Raw genomic sequence first — 25,844 nt, forward strand, 5'->3', positions numbered from 1 at the left:
AACACACTGGCAGTCCCAATATAACCTGGCAGTCCCAATATAACTTCCTTCCAGGGATAGCCCACAGAGACTGAAACAGCCCCTTTTTCCCTCTCACTGCGTCGCAAAATTGAGCTGTCCTTTGGGGTGCTCTGGTGCAGTGCCAGAATGCTAGATGCCACGTGTGGTGGGCTGGGATTGGGGATCTGGTGACAGGGGCTGCTATTTTTGGCTTGACAGGCTGTTTGTGCCCTTCTTGGGCCTTCTGTTTGTATGTGCATGTGTGTGAGAGGAGAGGATAGTGGGATTATGGTACATACAGTATAATCTAATTCAGTTATAGCCTTCTGTCACTGGGTTTGGACTGTAGTCATACAAGTCCTACTGTACAGCATTTACATTTTAGTCATTTAGGAGACACTCTTATCCAAATCCAAATCCACTTACAGGAGCAATTAGTGTTAAGTGCCTTACTCAAATCAAATCAAACTTTATTTGTCACATGCGCTGAATACAACAAGCGTAGACTTTACCGTGAAATGCTTACTTACAAGCCCTTAACCAACAGCGCAGCTCAAGAAGAAGAAAATATTTTACCAAGTAGGCTAAAATAAAAAGTAATAATAAAAAGTAACACAATAAGAATAACAATAATGAGGCTATGTACAGGGGGCACCGGTACCTAGTCAGTGTGCAGGGGAACAGGCTAGTAATCTGCACACGCAGGTGGGGGTGAAGTGACTATGCATAGGTAACAAACAAACAGCGAGTAGCAGCAGTGTACAGGGGGGGTCAATGTAAATTGTCTGGTGGCAATTTTTATGAATTGTTCAGCAGTCTAATTGCTTGGGGGTAGAAGCTGTTGAGGAGCCAGGCTGTGATGCAACCGGTCAGGATGCTCTCGATGGTGCAGTTGTAGAACCTTTTGAGGATCTGGGGGTCCATGCAAAATCTTTTCAGTCTCCTGAGGGGGAAAAGGTTTTGTCGTGCCCTCTTCACAACTGTCTTGGTATGTTTGGACCATGATAGTTCGTTGGTGATGTGGACACCAAGGAACTTGAAACTCTCGACCCGCTCCACTACAGCCCCGTCGATGTTAATGGGGGCCTGTTCGGCCCGCCTTTTTCTGTAGTCCATGATCAGCTCCTTTGTCTTGTTCACATTGAGGGAGAGGTTGTTGTCCTGGCACCACACTGCCAGGTCTCTGACCTCCTCTCTATAGGCCGTCTCATCGTTGTCGGTGATCAGGCCTACCACTGTTGTGTCGTCAGCAAACTTAATGATGATGTTGGAGTCGTGTTTGGCCATGCAGTGTTTGGCCGTGGGTGAGCAGGGAATACAGGAGGGGACTAAGTACACACCCCTGAGGGGCCTCATTGTTAAGGATCAGCGTGGCAGACGTGATGTTGCCTACTCTTACCACCTGGGGGCGGCCCGTCAGGAAGTCAACGATCCAGTTGCAGAGGGAGGTGTTTCGTGGGCACTATGGTGTTGAACGCTGAGCTGTAGTCGATGAACAGCATTCTCACATACAGTAGGTGTTCCTTTTGTCCAGGTGAGAAAGGGCGGTGTGGAGTGCGATTGAGCTTGCGTCATCTGTGGATCTGTTGGGGCGGTATGCGAATTGGAGTGGGTCTAGGGTGTCCGTGAGGATGCTGTTGATGTGAGCTATGACCAGCCTTTCAAAGCATTTCATGGCTACCGACGTGAGTGCCACGGGGCGGTAATAATTTAGGCAGGTTACTTTCGCTTCCTTGGGCACAGGGACTGCTTGAAACATGTAGGTATTACAGACTCGGTCAGGGAGAGGTTGAAAATGTCAGTGAAGACACTTGACAGTTGGTCCGCGCATGCTTTGAGTACACGTCCTGGTAATCCGTCTGGCCCAGTGGCTTTGTAAATGTTGACCTGTTTAAAGGTTTTGTTCACATCGGCTACCGAGAGAGTTATCACACAGCCATCCAGAACAGCTGGTGCTCCCGTGCATGCTTCAGTGTTGCTTGCCTTGAAGCGAGCATAAAAGGCATTTAGCTCGTCTGGTAGCCTCGCGTCAAATTTGGTAAAACCGATTTAAGTTTGCCTGCATTAAAGTCCCCGACCACTAGGAGCACCGCTTCTGGGTGAGCATTTTCTTCTTTTTAGATGGCCTTATAGAGTTGGTTGAGAGCGGTCTTAGTGCCAGCTTCGCTTTGTGGTGGTAAATAGACGGCTACGAATAATACAGATGAGAACTGTATCTTGGTAGATAGTGTGGTCTACAGCTTATCATAAGGTATTCTACCTCAGGCGAGCAATACCTTGAGACTTCTTTAATATTAGACATCGCGCACCAGCTGTTACTTGCGAAAATACACACACACACACCCCTCGTCTTACCAGAGGTAGCGTCTCTGTTCTGCCGGTGAATGGAAAATCCCGCCAGCTCTATATTGTCTGTTTTTTCGTTCAGCCACGTCTCGGTGAAACATAAGATGTTACAGTTGTTAATGTCCCGTTGGTAGGATAATCTTAATAGTAGGTCATCAATTTTATTTTCTAACGAATGCACGTTGGGAGTTTACGCGCTCGCCTCCGGCTTCTCAGAAGGATCCCCGATCTGCGTCCCCTTCCCCCGCGTCTTTTCCTCACGCAAAAGGCGTGGATCTGGGCCTGTTCCAGTGAAAGCAGGATATCCTTCTTGTCGGGCTCGTTAAAGGAAAAGTTTCTTCCAGTTCGAGGTGAGTAATCGCTTTTCTGATGTCCAGAAGTATTTTCGGTCATGAGAAACGGTAGCAGCAACATTACGTACACAATAAGTAAAAAAATAAGTTACACAAACCACAAAAAAAATAACAAAATAGCACAATTGGTTGGGAGAATGTAAAATGTCAGCCATATTCTTCGGCGCCATCTTAGGAAGGGCACATCTACAGATTTTAAACCTAGCCGGCTTGGGGATTTGAACCAGCAACCTTTCGGTTATTGTTTGGCCCAACGCTCTTAACCGCTAGGCTACCTGCCACCCCAATAATAAGATGGGTTTCCCACTCACCTGCTGCCTCAGGCATACGTCGTCCCAGGTCTGCAGCTCTGGCACCCTGTGAGGGAACCCCAGGCCCTTCTCAAACGGCTGGGTGCCCCTGAAGTGCCCACGCAGGAGCTCAGAGTGCCCCATGTCCCGCACCGGCTGAAGCAAGGCCTCCTGGGACACGCGGGACTGGCTGGGGTCCACATCCATGGCAGCGCGCACTGATGACATCATTGAGTCCATGGCCTGCCTGGGTTTTGTTGTCTGTGAACCCAACCAGGCCTGAGTGTGGTCAGTGATAGGTTGCCAACCTGGACCCGACTGCTCCTGTAGATAGGACAGTAAAGAGCCACCACCTCCGCCACTGCCTCTACTACCACTGCTGCCACCACTGGACCTAAGGAGGCAGAGGATGAGTGAGAATAGAAGAAAGGAGGAGAGAGATGAAGAGAGGTGGAGAGAGAGGACAAGTGAGAGGAGAAGAGACAAAAGAGTGAAAGGAGCAGAGAGAGGCCAATGTGTGTCAAATGTGTGTGTCAAACAAAAGCTGACTAATAGTCCTTCATAGACACTCTGTTACTAAAACTAAATATTGTATTATTAGGTTAGGAAACATGGCAACATTGAAGTGTCCTAAGGCTCAGTCTCAGAGGTGAGTGTCTGGACTACCCCCTGTCTGGCCAGTGCTGTGTCCAGCTGAGCTGCTGACTGACTTAGGTCTGAGGACACACTCACCTGTCTCCATTACGATCAGCCACGCGGCTCAGACCGGGCGACTTGCTCAGCCGGGTGTGCACTCGCTGCTGTTGTCCTGCAACAAGAGAAAGCCCTTCCTCTGAGCCTGTCCCTCCTCCTCTTCCTCCTTCAACTCCAGCTCCATCTCCACCTGCCAAGTTGCCTCTGACCGCTGCTGCCTCTGACTTCACGACTTTTGACCCTTGACCCTTCTCCAGACCTTTAACGTTGTATAACATGGCGGCGATGGTGCCTCCGAACGAAGAAGGGGTGGCAGGGGTGGCTGTGCTGAACGAAGCAGGGGTGGCAGGGGTGGCGGTGCTGAACGAGTCAACAGCCCCCATCTCTGAGTTGTCTTCCACCAGCTCCATGGAGCCACTCAGCCCCCCTCCCTCTCCGCTAGCCCTACTGCCCGGCCGGCCCAGGCTCCCGTACGGCAGCCCCAGCAGCCCCTCCGAGTCGTCAGCATTGCTGCACTCCAGTGAGGAGTCCTCCACGGCCACTAGGGAGGGGATGTTGCCCGAGGGCCACACCTGCACATCGGACATCTCCATGAGTGTGTCCTCCTCTGTGATGGCCATGGGAGCACACTCCAGACTGGAGACCTCCTGCCAGTAGGGCTCGTTGCCTAGCGGGGAGGGCAGGCTGTACTGCATGGAAGGAGGGGAGAGCAGCTCCTCCTGCAATACCCCGTAACCTGGAGCGACACACAGAGAGGCACACTGACACGGGCCCCCCACCTTGCTTCGCCACGCCTCACCCCCCACCTTGCCCCACCAGCCCCGGGAGGGACCCCAGGGGGGGGATGTGCCCCTGCCCAGGAGCAGGGCAGCCATGGGGAGATGGCAGAGGGGGAGCCCAGGGGGCAAGGGGAGAGAGGGGGAGAGGAAGGGGCCAGACAGTTGGAGCTGAAGAAGAGGTGCAAGGAGCTAAGGGCGAGGGAGCAAGGGGGGCTTCGGGAGAGGGGGTTGACAAACCAGATCAAGCCAGATCAGCCAGCACTGACAGTGAGAGCAGCAGCGGAGGCAGCAGCAGACACACAGCCAGAGCCAGACAGAGAGCCAGACAGAGAGCCAGACAGAGAGCCAGACAGAGAGCCAGACAGAGAGCCAGACAGAAAGAGAGAGGTCTGCTGGTGGCTGGTGCTGCTCCACTGTCTGCCACCTATAGGTAGAGGGACAGGAGTTACTGCCTCTGCCCCGAACCAACCTGGGGCTGGGACACACACCTGCCCGCCTGGGACACACACTTATACACACATACACATGCCATACACATGTCGATACACACACAGACTTACCTACACCCACACACAACCTCTCCCATACACACACACACACAAAACCAGGCAAGTTAAATATTCTAGTCAGGCTGAACAGCATGCATGCAGGCAATCTCGTTATTCAACACACTCACACACACTTTCACCCACCCACCACCACAGACATTACATTACAAACCTTAGAAAACAAATAACATAACCACATACACAATACACAGAAATACACACAAAGACACACTTACACCACACATACACACACATGATGATATACAGTTTCATTTCTTATAGCTCACTGCAAGCATAGCTGCCCCAAACCTCATTTTTATATCAACAGGGAATCTAACTTTGAGAATTTGCTACGTATGATCCATGAACCTTTGACTCAAGTCACTCCAACACAACACTCTAACACCTATATTTGGAAAAAATGTATTTCTTGCCTGGTAGCATGGAGAGCTTTGACTTTTAAACATGCAGTGATGTGGTACAGTAAGCATGGTAGGTTCTCTTTAGATGCTAGAAAAACTATCCACTAGGAAACTGTCTGCAGGTGTACATGCAACCATCATGTTGACTGGAGTATGGAGCAGACCCAGATACAGTCAGCACAACAGACAGCATCTGAACAAGTGGACGGTGCCAAAGCTGCTTTCTGAGTCTGCTCTCTTCCACACTAACTCACATTTCAGTACGGTGTACTTAATAGCTACTGTATGAGAAATGACCTGAGAGATAGCCAAGTAAATAAAATGTCAAATTCAAGGTCAAGATGGCTATAGATACCACAAATAAAAAAACTTTAAAAACTATTGTGCAGTAGCTACTGTACTTCTCTGCTAATACATTACCAAGAATGTATACTAATGAATAGATATGACCATGAGTAACATAAAGATACAGTATTTTGAATCAGACAAATAAACCCAGTAAAGAATGGATATATAGTCTATAAAGTGGTAGAAATGAATTGATTACATACTGGCATGAACTGAGAGAAGAGTATAGATTTAGCAAGAGGTAGAAAAGACAGGAGAGATGTGGAGGGAGGGGTGAAGTGTATATTTGTGTGTGTGTGTGTGTGTCTGTGTGTGCGGGACTGCGTATGCGTGTGTGTGCGAGCGGGCGGAAGAACACTATGTTTGTGTGTGTATACATGAGAGAGAGAGGTGCAACATGAGTCATTGTTGGCACTAAGTTATGCTGAATGTACAGTGGGTATTAGTGACACCAGCTGGCCTCCTGGACCTCTCATCTCTCAGCCTTAAATGACAGCATAACCTCTCCGACATCCCACTCAGAAGGTCAGAGGACTGTGTGTACGTGGGTCATAAGTTAAACACATTTACGTTAGGGTGGCAGGTAGCCTAGCAGTTAAGAGCTTTGGGCCAGTAACCGAAAGGTTGCTGGTTCAAATGCCCGAGCTGACTAGGTGAAACGTCGGTTGATGTGCCCTTTAGCAAGGCACTTAACCCTAGCTGCTCTGGATAAGAGTGTCTGCTAAATGACTAAAATATTAGTGGGACACATAACAAGTATCCTTCAATATGCATCCTTCATAAACAAGTATCCTTCAATATGCATCGTTCATAACAAGTATCCTTCAATATGCATCCTTCATAACAAGTATCTTCGATATGCATCCTTCATAACAAGTATCTTTCGATATTCATCCTTCATAACAAGTATCCTTCAATATGCATCCTTCATAACAAGTATCCTTCAATATGCATCCTTCATAAAAAGCATCCTTCAATATGAATCCTTCATAACAAGCATCCTTCGATATGCATCCTTCATAACAAGTATCCTTCGATATGCATCCTTCATAACAAGCATCCTTCAATATGCATCCTTCGTAACAAGTATCCATCATAACAAGTATCTTTCGATATACATCCTTCATAACAAGTATCCTTCAATATGCATCCTTCATAACAAGCATCCTTCGATATGCATCCTTCATAACAAGTATCCTTCAATATGCATCCTTCATAACAAGTATCCTTCAATATGCATCCTTCATAACAAGCATCCTTCGATATGCATCCTTCATAACAAGTATCCTTCAATATGCATCCTTCATAACAAGTATCCTTCAATATGCATCCTTCACAACAAGTATCCTTCAATATGCATCCTTCATAAAAAGCATCCTTCAATATGCATCCTTCATAACAAGCATCCTTCAATATGCATCCTTCATAACAAGCATCCTTCAATATGCATCCTTCATAACAAGTATCCATCATAACAAGTATCTTTCGATATACATCCTTCATAACAAGTATCCTTCAATATGCATCCTTCATAACAAGCATCCTTCGATATGCATCCTTCATAACAAGTATCTTCAATATGCATCCTTCATAACAAGTATCCTTCAATATGCATCCTTCATAACAAGCATCCTTCGATATGCATCCTTCATAACAAGTATCCTTCAATATGCATCCTTCATAACAAGTATCCTTCGATATGCATCCTTCATAACAAGTATCCTTCGATATGCATCCTTCATAACAAGTATCCTTCAATATGCATCCTTCATAACAAGTATCCTTCAATATGCATCCTTCATAACAAGTATCCTTCAATATGCATCCTTCATAACAAGTATCCTTCAATTTACATCCTTCACATAACAAGTATCCATCATAACAAGTATCTTTCGATATACATCCTTCATAACAAGTATCCTTCAATATGCATCCTTCATAACAAGTATCCTTCAATTTACATCCTTCACATAACAAGTATCCATCATAACAAGTATCTTTCGATATACATCCTTCATAACAAGTATCCTTCAATATGCATCCTTCATAACAAGTATCCTTCAATATGCATCCTTCATAACAAGCATCCTTCGATATGCATCCTTCATAACAAGTATCCTTCAATATGCATCCTTCATAACAAGTATCCTTCGATATGCATCCTTTATAACAAGTATCCTTCAATATGCATCCTTCTTAACAAGTATCCTTCAATTTACATCCTTCACATAACAAGTATCCATCATAACACGTATCTTTCGATATACATCCTTCATAACAAGTATCCTTCAATATGCATCCTTCATAACAAGTATCCTTCAATATGCATCCTTCATAACAAGTATCCTTCGATATGCATCCTTCACATAACAAGTATCCTTCAATTTGCATCCTTCACAAAACAAGTATCCTTCAATATGCATCCTTCTTAACAAGTATCATTCAATATGCATCCTTCATAACAAGTATCCTTCAATATGCATCCTTCATAACAAGTATCCTTCAATTTACATCCTTCACATAACAAGTATCCTTCAATTTGCATCCTTCACAAAACAAGTATCCTTCAACATGCATCCTTCATAACAAGTATCCTTCAATTTGCATCCTTCATAAAACAAGTATCCTTCAATATGCATCCTTCATAACAAGTATCTTTCAATATGCATCCTTCATAACAAGTATCTTTCAAAATGCATCCTTCACAAAACAAGTATCTTTCAATATGCATCCTTCATAACAAGTATCCTTCAATTTGCATCCTTCACAAAACAAGTATCTTTCAATATGCATCCTTCATAACAAGCATCCTTCAATACGCATCCTTCATAACAAGTATCCTTCAATATGCATCCTTCATAACAAGTATCCTTCAATATGCATCCTTCATAACAAGCATCCTTCAATATGCATCCTTCATAACAAGTATCCTTCGATATGAATCCTTCATAACAAGTATCCTTCAATATGCATCCTTCATAACAAGTATCCTTCAATATGCATCCTTCATAACAAGTATCCTTCAATTTACATCCTTCACATAACAAGTATCCTTCAATTTGCATCCTTCACAAAACAAGTATCCTTCAATATGCATCCTTCATAACATGAATCCTTCAATATGCATCCTTCATAACAAGTATCCTTCAATATGCATCCTTCATAACAAGTATCTTTCAATATGCATCCTTCATAACAAGTATCCTTCAATATGCATCCTTCATAACAAGTATCCTTCAATATGCATAACCCCAGTAGATAAAACCTCTTAACAGTTCCACAAGGTTTAAGACTTCCAGCTGATGAGCTTTCTTTAAACGTGTATACATTACTCTTTAGCCAGTAGGGTGAGGATGATTCATGTCACATAAATATCATGGTATTTGTTTGGAATACCACCTTTTAAGGTTGTGTATGAATGATCTGAACCCTTATGGTAGCTGACAATAGTGTCTCCTGGTGATCAATACTGTATGGTTCTACTGTACATGGTTTTAGATTGTCTGTTCGTGTCTCTGACAATCTAAAAGACCATCTAACATTTGTGTGATTCTGCCATCCAGTCTTGTTGCCAGTCCTTCTCTCTCTCTATGCGTGTGTGTCTGTGGGTGGTATCACTCCCATGGTCAGTTGAATGGTGAGGTGGGGCGGTGACAGAGAGAGAGAGAGGAGGGCATGAGGGAGGGTGTTCGTGGGGAATGAACGTGGTGGCCTGGCCCTCCTGGTAAAAAAGACAAACACTGTAAATATTAACAAACTGGCTGAAGCTCACATACACAGAAAGATAGTCACAATCACACACCGACTGGAAGAAGGGACACAGTGAAATACTCAAATGAAGACACTGAAGACACTCATAAAAGACAACAATTTAAAACACAGACATGTATACACACAAATATACTTACACACTCACACACCAACACACATGGAACAGAGAGACTGAATGGAAGGGTCACATGAACACACTCCCTGCAAATATGAGTTGTGACAGAGAAAGGGCATAGATACTACATCCCCTAATTCTGGAGAGACTCAAAGACACAGGACAAACACACATACACACAAACAACTGATCAACAACATGTCCCAACATTCATACATGAACAGAGCAGTCAAAACACATGGTTAAAACGGGTTCAGGACCTTTTTACCCCCACAGAGAACAATATACAGTAGAGGATGTAAACAGGCAGACTAAACGGTCGGGTCATTCCCCAGCATGCATGCCATGCAATATCAGTCTGATATTAAAGCAGCTACAAGTTTCAGAGGCATAAACAGCTCCCAGACTACATCTCCCACAGGCCACTGCTTCTGACACATCTTCATTCCAATACTTCCATGCAAGCATATAGGAGGTGAACGACAAGAGTGGGCCTCATGCACATGCAGACAGGCAGGGGGGCAGGGAGGGAAACAGAGAGGGAAGATAGGAGGGAAGAGGACAGAAAGAGAAAGAGGAAGAAAGAAAGACATGCACAGAGAAAAAGAGAGATAGACAGAGATGGGGAGAGGAGGAAAAGAGAGAGAGAGATGGACAGAGAGAGTGATGGAACAAGGGACACCTCCCTCTCCCGGGGGTGCTGAGCACACAGTGTGTGAGGAGGTTTGGTCACAGAGCAGACGGTTAAAAAGGTGGAATTTTCAAGAGCACAACAATAAAGAGTTATAAAAAAAAAACTGGTCATCAAAATAAAGATGAGGGCCAGAGGTCAACATGAGGTCGGAGGGCATGAGTTCAGAGGTCGGAGAGGAGGAGTGAGAAGGAGGAAGAGTAGGGCGGCCAGGCTGCAGATGACATGTCCAGAGAAACACAAAGAGAGAGGGGACAGAGATTCAAAAGGAACAAGTACGGGGATCCCAGAGGGACACACAGTGCACCGAATGGAACGACCCCCGGTCTGAAGAGACTCATACAGCCCCATGCACACACAGGCAGAGAGGGTAACATTACCCTTATAGAAGCCTAGCTGGATTCAGATCAGGCCTCCCGAGCCTCGCTAGTATGACTAAATGGAACTCATTGCTTTTACGGAGTTGCAAATCATGCGTCTTAGACTCAAACCACTAGAGTTAAGAAAGGGGATTGAATGTCAAAATCACTAAGAGCCAAACATGATGAAAATAAGGAAAAGACAAGAACAGGTCGACTGAAAGGTACAGTAAGAAGAATGTAGTTCTCCATAATTTCTATTCTAAATGGTAGAATAAAAAAACATTTGTTCCTATAGATATAGGAAGACAGTGCTGCATGCATCCTACCAGGGTTAAAAATAGAATGTGGAATCTAATTGCGGTCTCCAGGCTTGGATTCCCACTTCAGAATCTATTGTAATTTTCAATTTATTTGATTGTGAAGGTTAATTAGGGGACCAAGGGAGTTTTCACCAAGGGAGTAAGCACCTTCCAGACTGACATTCAGTCAGAGAGTGAATCCTCATTCTGTACCATTCCCTGATGTCAAATACTGGCCTACCTACGTTCTACATCCTCTGAAAAATCAGGAACAAACTTATCAGCCATACTATCATTCATAACTCCAAAAGATAAATCATAGATCTCTTGAAAATCCTTGTTGTAATAAACATAAACAATACCATGTCTAGAGATCAGGTTGGTATTGTCCCGTGAGAGTGTGACCACCTTGTTACACAGACAGCGTCAGAAGAAAGAGCTTTGGGAGGCAGACTGGACAGGTGTTAGATATCAGAGTCACTGCAGCTGTGATCTGACTGAGCATCTCCCGTTTGTCCCTTTGTCCATCATGGTCATATCTATGCATGAGTTACATCACCTGTTATTGCTCCAGTTTGCACTGAGGGGACCTGGCACCTGCTGTGATGACACATGAGATAGTGGGGCACAGAGCAGACCCAGAAGAGAGGCCACAGCACTCCAGTGATGGTCAGTCCAGTGCAGTTTTTTTTACACCAGTCCCAGTGGTGAAACTGGAGTCAATCTGATGTATATCATGCATGTGTAAAATAGTAAACCATGAGTAAAAGTAGTCAAAGTTTGAGAAATGACCACTGGAAGCAGAGCCAACTGCAGTATGCTTGAAGGAAAGACTACAGACTGAATTCATGTATGGAAATGCTTGTTTTTTACAGACACATAATATCCTGCACGATATCTCACATGGCCTATGTAGGCAGTTTGTGGTTTAAATCATGTTGGATAAAGACGAACATCATGAACTCATAGCCAAAATCGTACTTTATAGGATGTAATAACATAAACCTGTCAAATACACAGATACGACACAGTAGTAACTTACGCACTGAATACAGATCTAACAAAATATACATTTGGCAAGCATGAACAGAATCTCATACAACACACCATACAGCTGACTAACACAGCATTTCAGTAATTTTATCTATTTCTTTTTAAATCATCAACTTTCCTATTGCGAACAACTTCATCAAACACACATGAAAACAGATGTTTCTTGAGGTTCCAATTGATCTTTAAATACATTGAATATATAAAAGTATGTGGACACCCTTTCATATTAGTGGATTCGGCTATTTCAGGCACACCAGTTGCTGACAGGTGTATAATATCGAGCACACAGCCCTGCAATCTCCATAGACAAACATTGGCAGTTGAATGGCCTTACTGAAGAGCTCAGTGACTTTCAACGTGGCACTGTCATAGGATGCCACCTTTCCAACAAGTCAGTTCGTCAAATTTCTGCCCTGCTAGAGCTGCCCTGGTCAACTGTAAGTGCTGTTATTGTGAAGTGGAAACGTCTAGGAGCAACAATGTCTCAGCTGCGAAGTGATAGGCCACACAAACTCACAGAACGGGACCGGCAAGTGCTGATGTGCATAGCACTTCAAAATCATCTGTCCTCGGTTGCAACACTCACTACCGAGTTCCAAACTGCATCTGCTGGAAACAACGTCAGCACAAGAACTGTTCATCGAGAGCTTCATGAAATGGGTTTCCATGGCCGAGCAGCCGCACACAAGCCTAAGATCACCATGCGCAATGCCAAGCATTGGGTAGAGTAATGTAAAGCTCACCGCCATTGTACTCTGGAGCTGAGAAAATGTGTTCTCTGCAGTGATGAATCACGCTTCACCATCTGGCCGTCCAACGGACGAATCTGGGTTTGGCGGATATCAGGAGAACGCCACCTGCCCGAATGCATAGTACCAACTGTAAAGTTTGGTGGAGGAGGAAAAATGGCTGTTTTCATGGTTCGAGGTATGCCCCTTAGTTCCAGTGAAGGGAAATCTTAACGCTACAGCATACAATAACATTCTAGACAGTTCTGTGCTTCCAAATTTCTGGCAACAGTTTGGGAAAGGCCCTTTCCTGTTTCAGCATGACAATGCCCCATGCACAAAGCGAGGTTCATACTGAAATGGTTTGTCGAGATCGGTGTGGAAGAACTTGCCTGAACACTTTTGGGATGAATTGGAACGACGACTACGAGCCAGGCCTAATCACCCAACATCAGTACCCGACCTCACTAATGCTTTTGTGGCTGAATGGAAGCAAGTTTCCGCCATAATGTTCCAACATCTACTGAAAAGCCTTCCCAGAACAGTGGAGGCTGTTATAGCACCAAAGGGGGGATACAACCCTAAATTATGCCCATGATTTTGGAATGAGATGTTCGACGAGCAGGTGTCCACAAACTTTTGTGTATGTCAAAGAATTATCTCTATTTCGATCTATACTCTTTTTGGCAGGCTCCGTTCATTTTGCTTAAATCCATATAGCAGTTGCATCGGCCATTTCAGTGGAGAGAGAATCCTAAAATGTAGCTGGCACTATTAGACAAGGTTGTGATGCTGATTGAAGGCTCTACAGGTCATTGATACATAGTACTCAACCACAAACAAGAAAATATATCTGAGTCAGGCTTTAGAGGGGCACCACAGAGGCAGTTGTCTGAGTGTCTTGAGCCCTGGTCCAGGTGCTGCGTTTCACATCTGTCGAAATCTCAAGTTTATGGCAATAGCATATAGGACAGCCTTTGACTGAGGATTGGGGCAGGATGGTGATGGTGGCAGCAGAGGAGGAGGAGGAGAGAGAGAAGAACTGGTAGGGTATGGTGGTTGGGGGTGGGAGAGGGCTGCATGGGGATGAGGAGAAGCCTTACCATTGGTCAGGCTGGGGGAGATGTGGTCGCTCTCGTTGTGTCTGTGTCTGCTTGGCTCCCGGGCCTGCCTCCCTGCAGGCTGTGGCCCCTGGCCCTCCAACATGTTTACTATGTCCATCCGGTCAATGCTCTTCAGAGCTGTGTACAAACTCTCCACTGTACATAGGAGCCACAAGAGAGAAAGAGAGACAGAGAAAGGGGGAGGAGAAAAGAATAGAGAGAAAGAAGACAGAGACGAGAGGCAGGAAAATGGGAAATGGACCGTTAAATAACAGACAAGGAAGTGGAAGATATTATGAGGAGAATAATGACATTGTTTACCAGTACCCTGACAGACCCAGGTTTGACCCAGAAAACGACAGTTAACACAATGTTAATATAAGGTACTGCATAGAGTAGACAAGTCTCACATGCAAATCCAAGAGCCAGTGCAAGACTGTACGGAGTGGAGATTATGAATATAGGATAAGAGGATGCACAGGAAGGATCCACTGACCTATATGGGATCTCAGGTACTTACTATTGGCTCTCTTGCCCTCACAGGTGGCCCATAGGCTGAGCAGGGCAGAACTCTGCTCCAATAGGGAGTTAGGATTCTCCACACGGATCTTATTAATGTCATCTACACTGAACTGTAGCTCCCTCGCCAGCTCTGGAGAGACAAAGGTGGAGAGACAGAGGCAGGGAGGAAAGGAAAAGCAGCCGCAAGCCATTAAAACTGATACACAGACTCAGACGCCGACACAAGCACCAAACACAGGCACGAGACACAGACACTCATTCCACTCACTCACCAGCCCAGCTCAGTCCCAACTGTTCAGCTATCAAAGCCATCTTCAGCTCTGTCTTTTCCATGGCACTCATTGATGCTGCAGAAACCAGACCACAACTGATACTTTAACATGAGAAGTTAATGTACAGTTGTGATTATTACTGCATGAAGGGGCACATGGAATGTGAACGTGTTCATGTGGGGTATGTCATTGTCTTATGTCAGGTAGCTTGACTAAGTCATCTGCACTGATTGAGGGACGAGCGTCGTGTAGGAATGACGCCACCTGTCGGAAGACAATGGTGGTCTGTATGGGGTATCATAGGGATGGGATGGCAGGCACCTTTACCCATGGCAGGCTCATTCAGGGCGCTGTATCTCTCTCGCAGGGCTAATGGGGTCAGAGTTCGCCTCCGGTCTTCACTCCCAGCAGCCTGTCAATCAAACATAAGCAAAAAGCCTCTGGAATATATAATTTGTCTCAGATCTCACAAGTTCCCAAAATTAAATATGTGTTTGTGTATTATAAAATAAAAGTGAAGTGCTTTTCAAAGCACCCCAAAAGCATTTTTTTAGGCCTACCTTGATACACAGAGGCATGGTAATATTGAGGTTGCACAGCACATGTTGGCTGTCTTCGTACTTGGTAGACTTTCGCAGGAAGGACAGGAATCCGGAGTGATCTTTGCTACTATCTCTCACCTTGTAGGAGAGAACCGAGCGAAACAGACAAGAGATATTTTCAGTGTGAGAGGGAGACCCAGAGAGGAGGGAGTAATGGAGAGAGGAAGGAAGACAGAGAGGGAGAGTTAAACACCTTGACAGAGACGGGGAGTCTATTGTCTCTGAAGGCCTGGAAGCTGAAACAGCGAGGCTGCTGTGTAGCCTTCCTCACTGGGACCAGGTTCCCAGAACACTCCAGGTGCAGCGGCATACCCTCCATCACCTGAGGGGGAGGACACTAACTTTAGACACAGTGGCCATGTCCGAATACCCGTACTAGTGTACTACATACTTAAACTGTATACTATGCACTCATTGTCACATGCTATTTTGCACGTACCGTTTAATAAAAAGTATGCAGTATGCCATGGTCGCAACGCAGTAGCGGCTCCTGACTGGCTGAGTAGGTGGGGCGGGGCCGAGTGCGGGGAGATTTTTCCAAATTCAACAGACATGCATCGCATTAACCAGCCTGATAATGGCTAATTTTCAATTCGAATAACTTCTCTAAACTCAGAATAGAATAGGAATGGAGTTATAGGCCTACTCAGGCTGGTTAGAGGCAGCCTATCCATATTCAACCTATACCGTAGTAGACCATATAGCCCATCTATCCTATTTAAAAAGTACTGAAGACAAAAACAGATAATTTGGTTCCATTTCAACATATTTATTATTAGTGAAACCAAAGTGCTGTAACATTTACAAATTCAATCAAATAGCCTAGTACACACATGAAAACTTTTCAAACGTTCAAATCAAAAGGCTATTGCACACTAAAACGTGGACAGTCGGGTGCATCGCAAATTCAGAACCGCTGGACAGCAACGTAATGTAAAAAACGAGATCAGAACGACTGCTAAATCTTGATCCATAAATTAAATAATTATATGAGTAGCCTACAAAACTAAAACACTCCATATGTACAAATCAAAAGGCTTGATTAGCATGACATCAATAACGCAACCACATCTCAAGTCCATGGTGCTGACACATTCAGAAATCAAAAGATGGTTTAGTATTTACTGTAGTTTAAATGTGCTACACCTAGAATTTCTCAGAATTTCTCCCCTATGTGGAAACTAGGTGAATTGCAACAGCGCTAGCCTGCAAGAAATATCCCTCTCCCACTAAAGAGGGTAGTGCGTACTGCCCAATACGTCACTGGGGCCAAGCTTCCTACCATCCAGGACCTCTATACCAGGTGGTGTCAGAGGAAGGCCCTAAAAATTGTCAAAGACTCCAGCCACCTTCCGGAACGCCAAGTCTGAATCCAAGAGGCTTCTAAACAGCTTCTACCTCCAAGCCATAAGACTCCTGAACATCTCATCAAATGGCTACCCAGACTATTTGCATTGCCCCCCTCCCCTCTTCTACACTACTGTTACTTTCTGTTATTATCTATGCATAGTCACTTTAATAACTCTACCTACATACTACCTCGACACCGGTGCCCCCGCACATTGACTCTGTACCGGTACACCCTGTATATAGCCTCGCTATTGTTATTTTACTGCTGCTCTTTAATTATTTGTTACTTTTATCTATGACTTTTTTAATGTATTTTCTTAAAACTGCATTGTTGGTTAAGGTTATTCGGCGCATGTGACAAATACCATTTGATTTGATTTGATCCCATTTCCCCGTAAAATGGCGGAGACTCGCGCTTGAGCCTTTTACTTTCGGTTTTGGTCCACCAGTTTCAAACAGCAGTAAAAACGATATTTTTAGTAAAAAAATATATATAATTCTGTTTTCAAAGATTTAGCCAATGATGCAATACTTGTTATCATTTAAAGGGGAACAAAAACTACTCATCCTACATTTGAACACCACTGTAGAAGCTTCGGTATTTGGCATCTTCCCAATTAAGTAGCCTAGTTTTATTGTTTGACTACTTGAAGAGAACTAGGGCCTATCACTTGAAGCCCACCTCTTCCACTGCATTGTGGTTAAAGTGTGCATCGGATTCTACTAGATGAAGAGGCGAAATGAGTATAACATCCTGGCACTTAAACTTTACTGTATTTTTGAAATGTTGCATACTATTAAGCATTATTTTTTGCATACTCAAACAGCCTACTATTTAGGACGCAAGTATGGGTATTCGGACACAGCCAATGGCTCCCTCCACTCACTTCACAGTGCCTCTTCAGATGATGCTTCTAAGCAATGACATCATCATGATAACCATCAATATAACCCCCTGCACTGACCTCGATATCGCGACTGCGGGCCACCTCGCTGAAGTTCTCGTGTTGCTCCAGGGTTTTGTCCATCTTGTCATCAGTCATGCAGTAGCAGCGCAGGCGGCCCTCACGGACCTCGTTCATCTTGGCAAACACCACAAACTTGGCCATGTAGGGCACGGCTGAGAGCTCCCGGTACAGGAGGTTGGCAAAAGACATGGCCTCGGCTGTCCGGGGACAGTCAGCCAGCCAGAACCTGAGAAGAGACACCAGTGTGTAAGATATATGGCAACCCTTAAGTTCCTCATGACTAGATCCTTTGAGATATGCAGGTGATTAGCATACCTAAAACGCCCAATGCAGTCAAAAACATGATTTTGCAGTTTTATATACACTCATCGGCCAGTTTATTAGGTGCAGCACCCCGTTCACGAAAATGGGTCGCTCCTACAGACAGTGAATCACGTGGCCATGGCTTGCTATATAAAGCTGGCAGACTGGCATTGAGGCATTCAGTTACTGTTCGATTGAACGTTAGAATGGACGAAACATGTGACCTAAGTGATTTTGAGCATGGTATGATCGTCGATGCCAGGCACACCAGATCCAGTATCTCAGAAATGACTGCCCTCCTGGGGTTTTCACGCTCGACAGTGTAGTGTTTACTGAGAATGGTGCCACAAACAAAAATAACATCCAGTTAGCGGCAGTTCTGTGGGTGAAACCAGCTTGTTGGTGAGAGGTTGAAGGAGAATGGCAAGAATCATGGAAGCTAACAGGAGGGCCACAAAAAGAGAAATAACGGCGCAGTACAACAGTGGTGTGCAGAATGGCATCTCGGAACTCACAACTTGTCGATCCTTATCACGGATGGGCTATTGCAGCAGACGACCACACCAGGTTCACTCCTATCAGCTAAAAACAAGAAGAAGCGGCTCCAGTGGGCACACGATCACCAACACTGGACAATTGAGGAATAGAAGAACATCGCCTGAACATGACAGCGAGTTCAGTTTACTTGAGTGGCCTGGTCAGTCCCCAGACCTCAACCTAATAGAACATCTTTGGGATGAGATGGAACGGCCTGTTCGCTACATGAATGTACCGCTGTCCAATCTGAAGCAACTGCCTGATGCCATCGCCTCAGCACGAACCAACAACCCTGTGGAACGTTTCAGACACCTTGTAGAATGCCCCAAGGAATTCAGGCTGTTCTGGTGGCAAAGGGGAGTCTGACCTGGTACTAGATGGATGTACCTAATAAACTGGCATGTGAGTGTATGTTTCCACACTATGAGGTTGGAATAGTACTGTGAAACTGTGAAAATTATGATAATGCCCTTTTAGTGTAAGAGCTGTTTGAAAAGACCCCCTGAAATGTATGTCTGTTTTGGTGGGATGGAGTTTTGGGCTGCTTGGTGACATTACCAGGTGGTAAATTAGTTAATAGACCAATTAGAAAGAGAGTTCCAAACCTCTCTGCCAATAACAGCTAGTTTTCAGTTTTCCCCTACCCACTCAGAGTGTCTTTTTGACCATTTTAATTGAAAACAATCACATTAAGGTGCTTCATTGTTACCGAGAAGAAACGGCTGCATTTGACTGCTCTTGTGACAGAAAGAGCTGGATTGTGAGATTTAGGATGTGAACTTGAATGTCTAATTAACATGAATGCTAATGAGTGAGTTGCTGCTGTATACTTACCGTGCTGACACATTGGTTGTGAAGTTGGCACAGTCTTTGCTATATATGAGCTTGGTGGTGCCTGTGATGTCCTCCCACTGGGCTGAGGCTGTGCCACCTGGGGAGAAGGAAGAGACATCAGTTACACCAATATATAAGGATGAGGAGAAAAAGGTATATTAAACATGCAAGGAGATTTTACTTCGCCATATCACTCTGACACCCATTGTTATGGTGCAGAGAATCAACAGTTACTGTATATAGCAATGACATTGTGTCACAACTTCTGCCGAAGTCGATGCCTCGCCTTGTTCGGGCGTTGTTCGGCGGTCGACGCCGCCGGTCTTCTAGCCATCGCCGATCCATTTTTCATTTTCCATTTGTTTTGTCTCGTTTTCCCACACACCTGGTTCTCATTTCCCTCATTATGTGTTGTGTATTTAACCCTCTGTTTCCCCCATGTCTTTGTGTGGTATTGTTTATCTGTTTTCATGTATGCGCACGTTAGGCTGGTTGCGCTGGGTTATGTTCAACTCGTATTTGTATTTCGTGTTCGTTTGTGCGGTGTGCTTTTGGTTCACCAAATAAAAGGCTCCGTTTTGCTACCAAATATCTGCTCTCCTGCGCCTGACTTCCTACAGCCCTTCATGCATACCTTGACACATTGCATATTCTCTGGCTTGCAGACCTACCTAAATCTGGATTTTCCCATCTCACAGCTGAGAGACTTTGAATCACTATGTTCAATGAATTTCCTTCTGTCTATGAGGTGATCATGCGGTCCAACTCATAGTTTACTCTATATAGAGGCAAACTATTCAACTATTCCACTGTGCCATTAGTCCACTGTAAGGCCTCAGTCAGGTTTGCGTGTGAAAGTGTTGGCGTACCGATGACACTGCAGAGCAGGCGGAGGCTGGTAGTGTCCCCCTCTCCAGAGTCCCGGGGGCTATCTCTCCAGGAGGGGGGTAGGGGGATGCACAGGCCGATGGGCCGGTGGAACTTGCGTCGCCGTGGCTCCACAGTCACCACAGGGCTGAAGGTTGCCTGGTTACCCAGCAGCTTGGCAACCAGCTCGTCTGGGACTGGTTGGGCCTGAGGTTGGAGGGGAGAGGATGTGTGGAGGGAGAGACAACGATGTGGTGGAGGAGTGTGGAGAAGAAAGAGAGGAAGGCACAGAGAGAAAGAGGGAGAGAAATTGACACAAAGGTAGACCGACAGATAGCAATGTAGAGCGAAAGAGTACGAGAAAAGAAGACAGTGAGAGATAATAGAATGTATGTGATGATGTAACAGATGACAATGTACAGATAAATAAATAAAATGGAAGAAGTGAAGTATGAAGAGAAAGAGAGAGAAGTCTATGGTCAACAAAATGCTTTTTGAATCTACACCAAAACATACAAACAATTTGAAAAGACACATTGCGTTTCTTTCTTGTTGTCAGTGTTTATTGTAAAAGTGTGAAACAAATATTAACATTTGAAAATCTATATTCACAAAAAATCATAAACCTTTAGACATTAATGCAAACAGATCTGAAAGAAAAATATGTTTTTTTAACCCAGTCAAAGTATAGAATACATCTCACAATTCAAGCATTCATGCACAGATTCCCTCGTTCACTTGCTTCACTTGATGAATATGAAATGATATATGAAATCAAATAAATGGTCTCCCTCACTACACATTCAAGTTTGTACAGCCTTTGAGAATGTTAGCGTATCTGCTAGAGTAAACCTATCACCGGGTTATGAGGCTATAAGGTTCTACATTCACAGCTCTACAGGCTGCAGGTAACACAGTGGATGCACCAAAGCAGCATGGGAGATGGAAGGTCCATGGATGGTGGAATCAAATCAAATCAAACTTGATTTGTCACATGCGCCGAATACAACAAGTGTAGACCTTACCGTGAAATGCATCCTGTGCCATGTTTACTGTAACATATTTCTCTCTAAAAATGAGGCTACTATGTAGGCCAATATGGAGGTTTATCCATGGCAAGGGCTAAAACCCCTCAACACACAGGTATGAAACCAAATCCAAACCACTCTCCACTCTGATCATAGCAGGCATGCTGCTAAAGAACACTCACTTTCAACAAAGTCCCTCTGCATTGTCTAACCATGACTATAGCTATAGAATGTAACCACAGTAGTGAATGATGCATTAAGCTTTAGGACACTGGCATGCTCATTTGCAAACATTGGTGACTCAAAGATGCACTTTCAAAACAGCCTCATATAAACTTTGAAGGTTAAAATGCCCATAGTCAATAGACTGTACTATGTGTATGTACATAGTACATCTCAGTGTTCGTGTGTAGCACACAGAAAAAAAACACAAATATGCAAATGTTCAACCTCTTGGCAAGGCAAAAATTATTTTAAAGGTGCAGATCAAATTCAAACCCAATCCATATAGCATGCATATAGCATTCTTGGTGATACAGGCAGGCACTAACGATACTGTCTTCCTCCTCCTTCTTCCTCCTCATCCTCCCATCTCACCTGCAGGCCCAGACGGACTCGCTTGGTGACCGCTGTCTCAGGGAACGAAGCCTGGACCAACGGTACCAGTTTACTGGTCAGCTGACCCCCCTCTGGGCCAATCAGATCGCTCTCCTGCTGGACGCGCGACACCACAGCAAAGTAGAGGGGGAAGTCAGTGGAGATGATTCGTCGGATACGCTTCTTCCCAAGCTCCTCCTGGCTCTCCAGCTCTAAAGGAATAAACAGGCAGACCGTAGCGGTCAATGAGAGTGGGTATTAGTCTTACAGTACTGATAAGAAAGCAATGATGAACACCAAACAGCCTGTTATCAGTGACCGTAATCAGGTCTGACTGAGTTAGTAGAACTTCTCATTTTACTACCTTCATCCATCCCATTGAGGATAGTCTCCAGCACATCGTCGCCATAGCGATTGCGGTGTTCCTTCCAGACAGAGCCGTTCTCACTCCTCAGCACCACCAGCTCCCGGTCCCCTCGACCCAGAGCAGCAAAGTGAGGGATCTCCACGATCACAGGCCTGAAAGACACAGAAAGTCACAGAGACAATAAGCTCATAATGTAATTAGTGGATACCCTCACCGAAGGGTGAAAACAATTTTAGAATTCAATTTTTTTTCCTGATATCAAAATGTCCTCCCTTCAATACTCTACAGTGTAGGTTTAGTCCTCACCCTAGGAACTGCATGCTGGCTGGGCCCAGTGATATGATACGGCTGGCTAAGCCCTCTCCCTCCACCAGGGGGGGAGGAGTGGTGAGTTTCTGGGGCTTGACCAGACGACAGGTGATCCGTGTGGGGGCGGCACAGGTCCGTGGAGGGATGATGACACGCAGGCCGTTATGTCTGCTGCCTCGCATCGAGCCGCCCCGAGCATCCACCATGAAACTCACCAGGAACCTAACAAAAGACAAGCGTCCCCACATCATTAGACAGCCTACCAATGTTTCTATTTCCGCTCTTGGATAGGGTTGCAAAGGGAGGGTGTATTACTGTAAACTTTCTACATTTACCAGTAAATTACCAGAATTTTGGTAGATTTCAAGGATTTTATGTAATCTATCATAAGACAACTAGTGGCCATTTTGGGTACTTCATATTATCACAGGTGTCTATAATTATCTCTGGTCCTCTGTGTGGCCTTATGTAAAATATATTAAATAATTAAACAAGATGATAAAAAAAATACACAGTACCAGTCAAAAGTTTGGACACACCTACTCATTCAAGGGTTGTTCTTTATTTTTACTATGTTCTACATTGTAGAATAATAGTGAAGACGTCAACACTATTAAAAAACACATATGGAATCATGTAGGAACCAAAAAAGGGTTAAACAAATCTAAATATAGTTTAGATTTTAGATTCATTAAAGTAGCCACCCTTTGTCTTGATGACAGCTTTGCACACTTGGCATTCTCTCAGCCAGCTTCAATGCTTTTCCAACAGTCTTGAAGGAGTTCCCACACATGCCGAGCACTTGTTGGCTGCTTTTCCTTCACTCTACGGTCCGACTCATCCCAAACCATCTCAATTGGGTTGAGGTCGGGTGATTGTGGAGGCCAGGTCATCTGATGCAGCACTCCATCACTCTCCTTCTTGGTCAAATAGCTCTTACACAGCCTGGAGGTGCGTTGGGTCATTGTCCAGTTGAAAAATAAATGGTTTTGTTGGAACCAAAAATCCAAAATTTGGACTCAGCAGACCAAAGGATAGATTTCCACCGGTATAATGTCCATTGCTCGTGTTTCTTGGCTCAAGCAAGTCTCTTCTTCTTATTGGCTTCCTTTTAGTAGTGGTTTCTTTGCAGCAATTCGACCATAAAGGCCTGATTCACGCAGTCTCCTCTGAACAGTTGATGTTGAGATGTGTCTGTTACTTGAACTCTGTGAAGCATTTATTTGTGCTGCAATATCTGAGGTTGGTAACTCTAATGAACGTATCCTCTGCAGCAGAGGTAACTCTGGGTCTTCCTTTCCTGTGGCGGTCCTCATGAGAGCCAGTTTCATTATAGCGCTTGATGGTTTTTGCGACTGCACTTGAAGAAACTTTCAAAGTTCTTGACATTTTCCGGATTGATTGACCTTCATGTCTTAAAGTAATGATGGACTGTCGTTTCTCTTTACTTATTTGAGCTGTTCTTGCCATGATATGGACTTGGTACTTTACCAAATAGGGCTATCTTCTGTATACCACCCCTACCTTGTCACAACACGACTGATTGGCTCAAACCCATTAAGACGGTAAGAAATTCCACAAATTAACTTTTAACAAGGCACACCTGTTAATTGAAATGCATTCTAGGTGACTACCTCATGAAGCTGGTTGAGAGAATGACAAGAGTGTGCAAAGCTGTCATCTAGGCAAAGAGTGGCTACTTTGAAGAATCTCAAATATAAAATATATTTTGATTTGTTTACATTTTTTGGGGTTATTACATGATTCCATATGTGTGATTTCATAGTTTTGATGTCTTCACTATTATTCTACAATGTAGAAAATAGTCAAAATAAAGAAAAACACTTGAATGAGTAGGTGTGTCCAAACTTTTGACTTGTATTGTGTATACTGTATACCAACAACTTAGTGAATACCATTGTTTAATATGGGGGTTAAAGTATTAAATATTGATTTCTATATATATATATTTTTTTACTATGTCAATATGTATTTTTTGCAATGTTTTGGCGGCAAACTGGTGGCAGTTGTGAAAAAAGTCAATAGCTGAACGACTTGCAGAGGTTATAGAAAATAATTCCAGTGTTGATTAGATACAATATACTGTATATATATATTTTTGTTGTATTTTACCGCCTTTTTCTCCCCAAATTCGTGATATCCAATTGCAATCCAATTTTGATCTTGTCCCAATGGGCTCGGGAGAGGTGAAGGTCGAGTCATGCGTCACATGACTCGCCAAACCGCTCTTCTTAACACCCGCCCGCTTAACCCGGAACACAGCTGCACCATTGCGCTGGAGCAAACACCATTCAACTGACGACCGAAGTCTAGACCACAAGGAGACAAGTAAAGCCCCACTGGCCAAACCCTCCCCTAACCCCGATGACGCTGGGCCAAATGTGCACCGCCCTATGGGACTCCTGGTCACGGCGGGTTGTGACAGCCTGGGATCGAATCCGGGTGTGTAGTGACGCCTCAAGCACTGTGATGCACTCGGGAGGCCTGATTAGATACTTTTATCATTAAATAGGCTATTTCCTCTTGAACCATTTGGCCTATCTACTAGAAAATCATGGACAATATGGACACCGATATAAAAAATGAAGGTCAAACTATGCTCAAAAGATGGTCATACTAGCAACACGCTATCTGTTCTTAAGCAATTGCTTGCTAAGGTTATTGTTAAGGTTAGGTTTAGAATAAGGGTAAGAGCAAAGGTCAGGGTAGGGTAAGGGTTAAGTTTAGGGTTAGGATAAGTTTTGGGATAGGGTTAGTTGAAATTACTAATAGTCTGTAGAGCATCTACAGATATACTATCCAAATGAAGTGTTACCAAAGGTATACCATATGAATACATTGTTTTAAGTTATTCAAGTACACAAAAGTATGTGGACACCCCTTCAAATTAGTAGATTTGGATATTTAAGCCACACCAATTCCTGACAGGTGTATAAAATCGAGCACAAAGTCATGCAATCTCCATAGACAAACATTGACATTACAATGGCCTTACTGAAGAGCTCAGTGACTTTCAACGTGGCACTGTCATAGAATGCCACCTTTCCAACAAGTCAGTTCTTCAAATGTATGCCCTGCTAAAACTGCCCCGGTCAACTGTAAGTGCTGTTGTTGTGAAGTGGAAACGTCTAGGAGCAACAACGGCTCAGCCGCAAAGTGGTAGACCACACAAGCTCACAGAACTGGACCGCCAAGTGCTGAAGTGCGTAGCGTGTAAAAATTGTCTGTCCTCGGTTGCAACACTTACTCCCAAGTTCCAAATTGCCTCTGGAAGCAATGCCATCACAATAACTGTTCGTTGGGAGCTTCATGAAATGTGTTTCAAGCCTAAGATCCCCATGCGCAATGCCAAGTGTCGGCTGGAGT

General features: G+C 44.4%; 1 protein-coding gene across 14 annotated transcripts in view; it reads right to left on the reverse strand.

Moving 5' to 3' along the window:
• Positions 1–25,844, reverse strand: part of LOC139576729 (ankyrin-1-like) — a 181,964-nt gene that overhangs the window by 8,019 nt on the left and 148,101 nt on the right. For 9 of the 14 annotated variants that reach the window (XM_071403116.1, XM_071403119.1, XM_071403114.1 and 6 more), the window contains 14 exons: positions 22,455–22,679; positions 22,146–22,300; positions 21,782–21,993; positions 20,159–20,363; positions 19,290–19,386; positions 17,613–17,841; positions 15,491–15,619; positions 15,256–15,375; positions 15,017–15,107; positions 14,696–14,770; positions 14,422–14,553; positions 13,902–14,057; positions 3,722–4,418; positions 3,011–3,383 (listed from right to left, as the gene is read on the reverse strand). In XM_071403116.1, coding sequence (XP_071259217.1) covers positions 3,011–3,383; positions 3,722–4,418; positions 13,902–14,057; positions 14,422–14,553; positions 14,696–14,770; positions 15,017–15,107; positions 15,256–15,375; positions 15,491–15,619; positions 17,613–17,841; positions 19,290–19,386; positions 20,159–20,363; positions 21,782–21,993; positions 22,146–22,300; positions 22,455–22,679 — 2,896 coding nt within the window. Of the gene's footprint in view, positions 1–3,010; positions 3,384–3,721; positions 4,419–4,560; positions 4,886–13,901; positions 14,058–14,421; positions 14,554–14,695; positions 14,771–15,016; positions 15,108–15,255; positions 15,376–15,490; positions 15,620–17,612; positions 17,842–19,289; positions 19,387–20,158; positions 20,364–21,781; positions 21,994–22,145; positions 22,301–22,454; positions 22,680–25,844 lie in introns of those variants that run through there. The other 5 variants (XR_011675163.1, XR_011675162.1, XM_071403115.1 and 2 more) reach the window with 4 other exon arrangements.

This window comes from Salvelinus alpinus, chromosome 5 (genome assembly GCF_045679555.1).
Source record: "Salvelinus alpinus chromosome 5, SLU_Salpinus.1, whole genome shotgun sequence".
NCBI classification, from domain to species: Eukaryota; Metazoa; Chordata; class Actinopteri; order Salmoniformes; family Salmonidae; genus Salvelinus; species Salvelinus alpinus.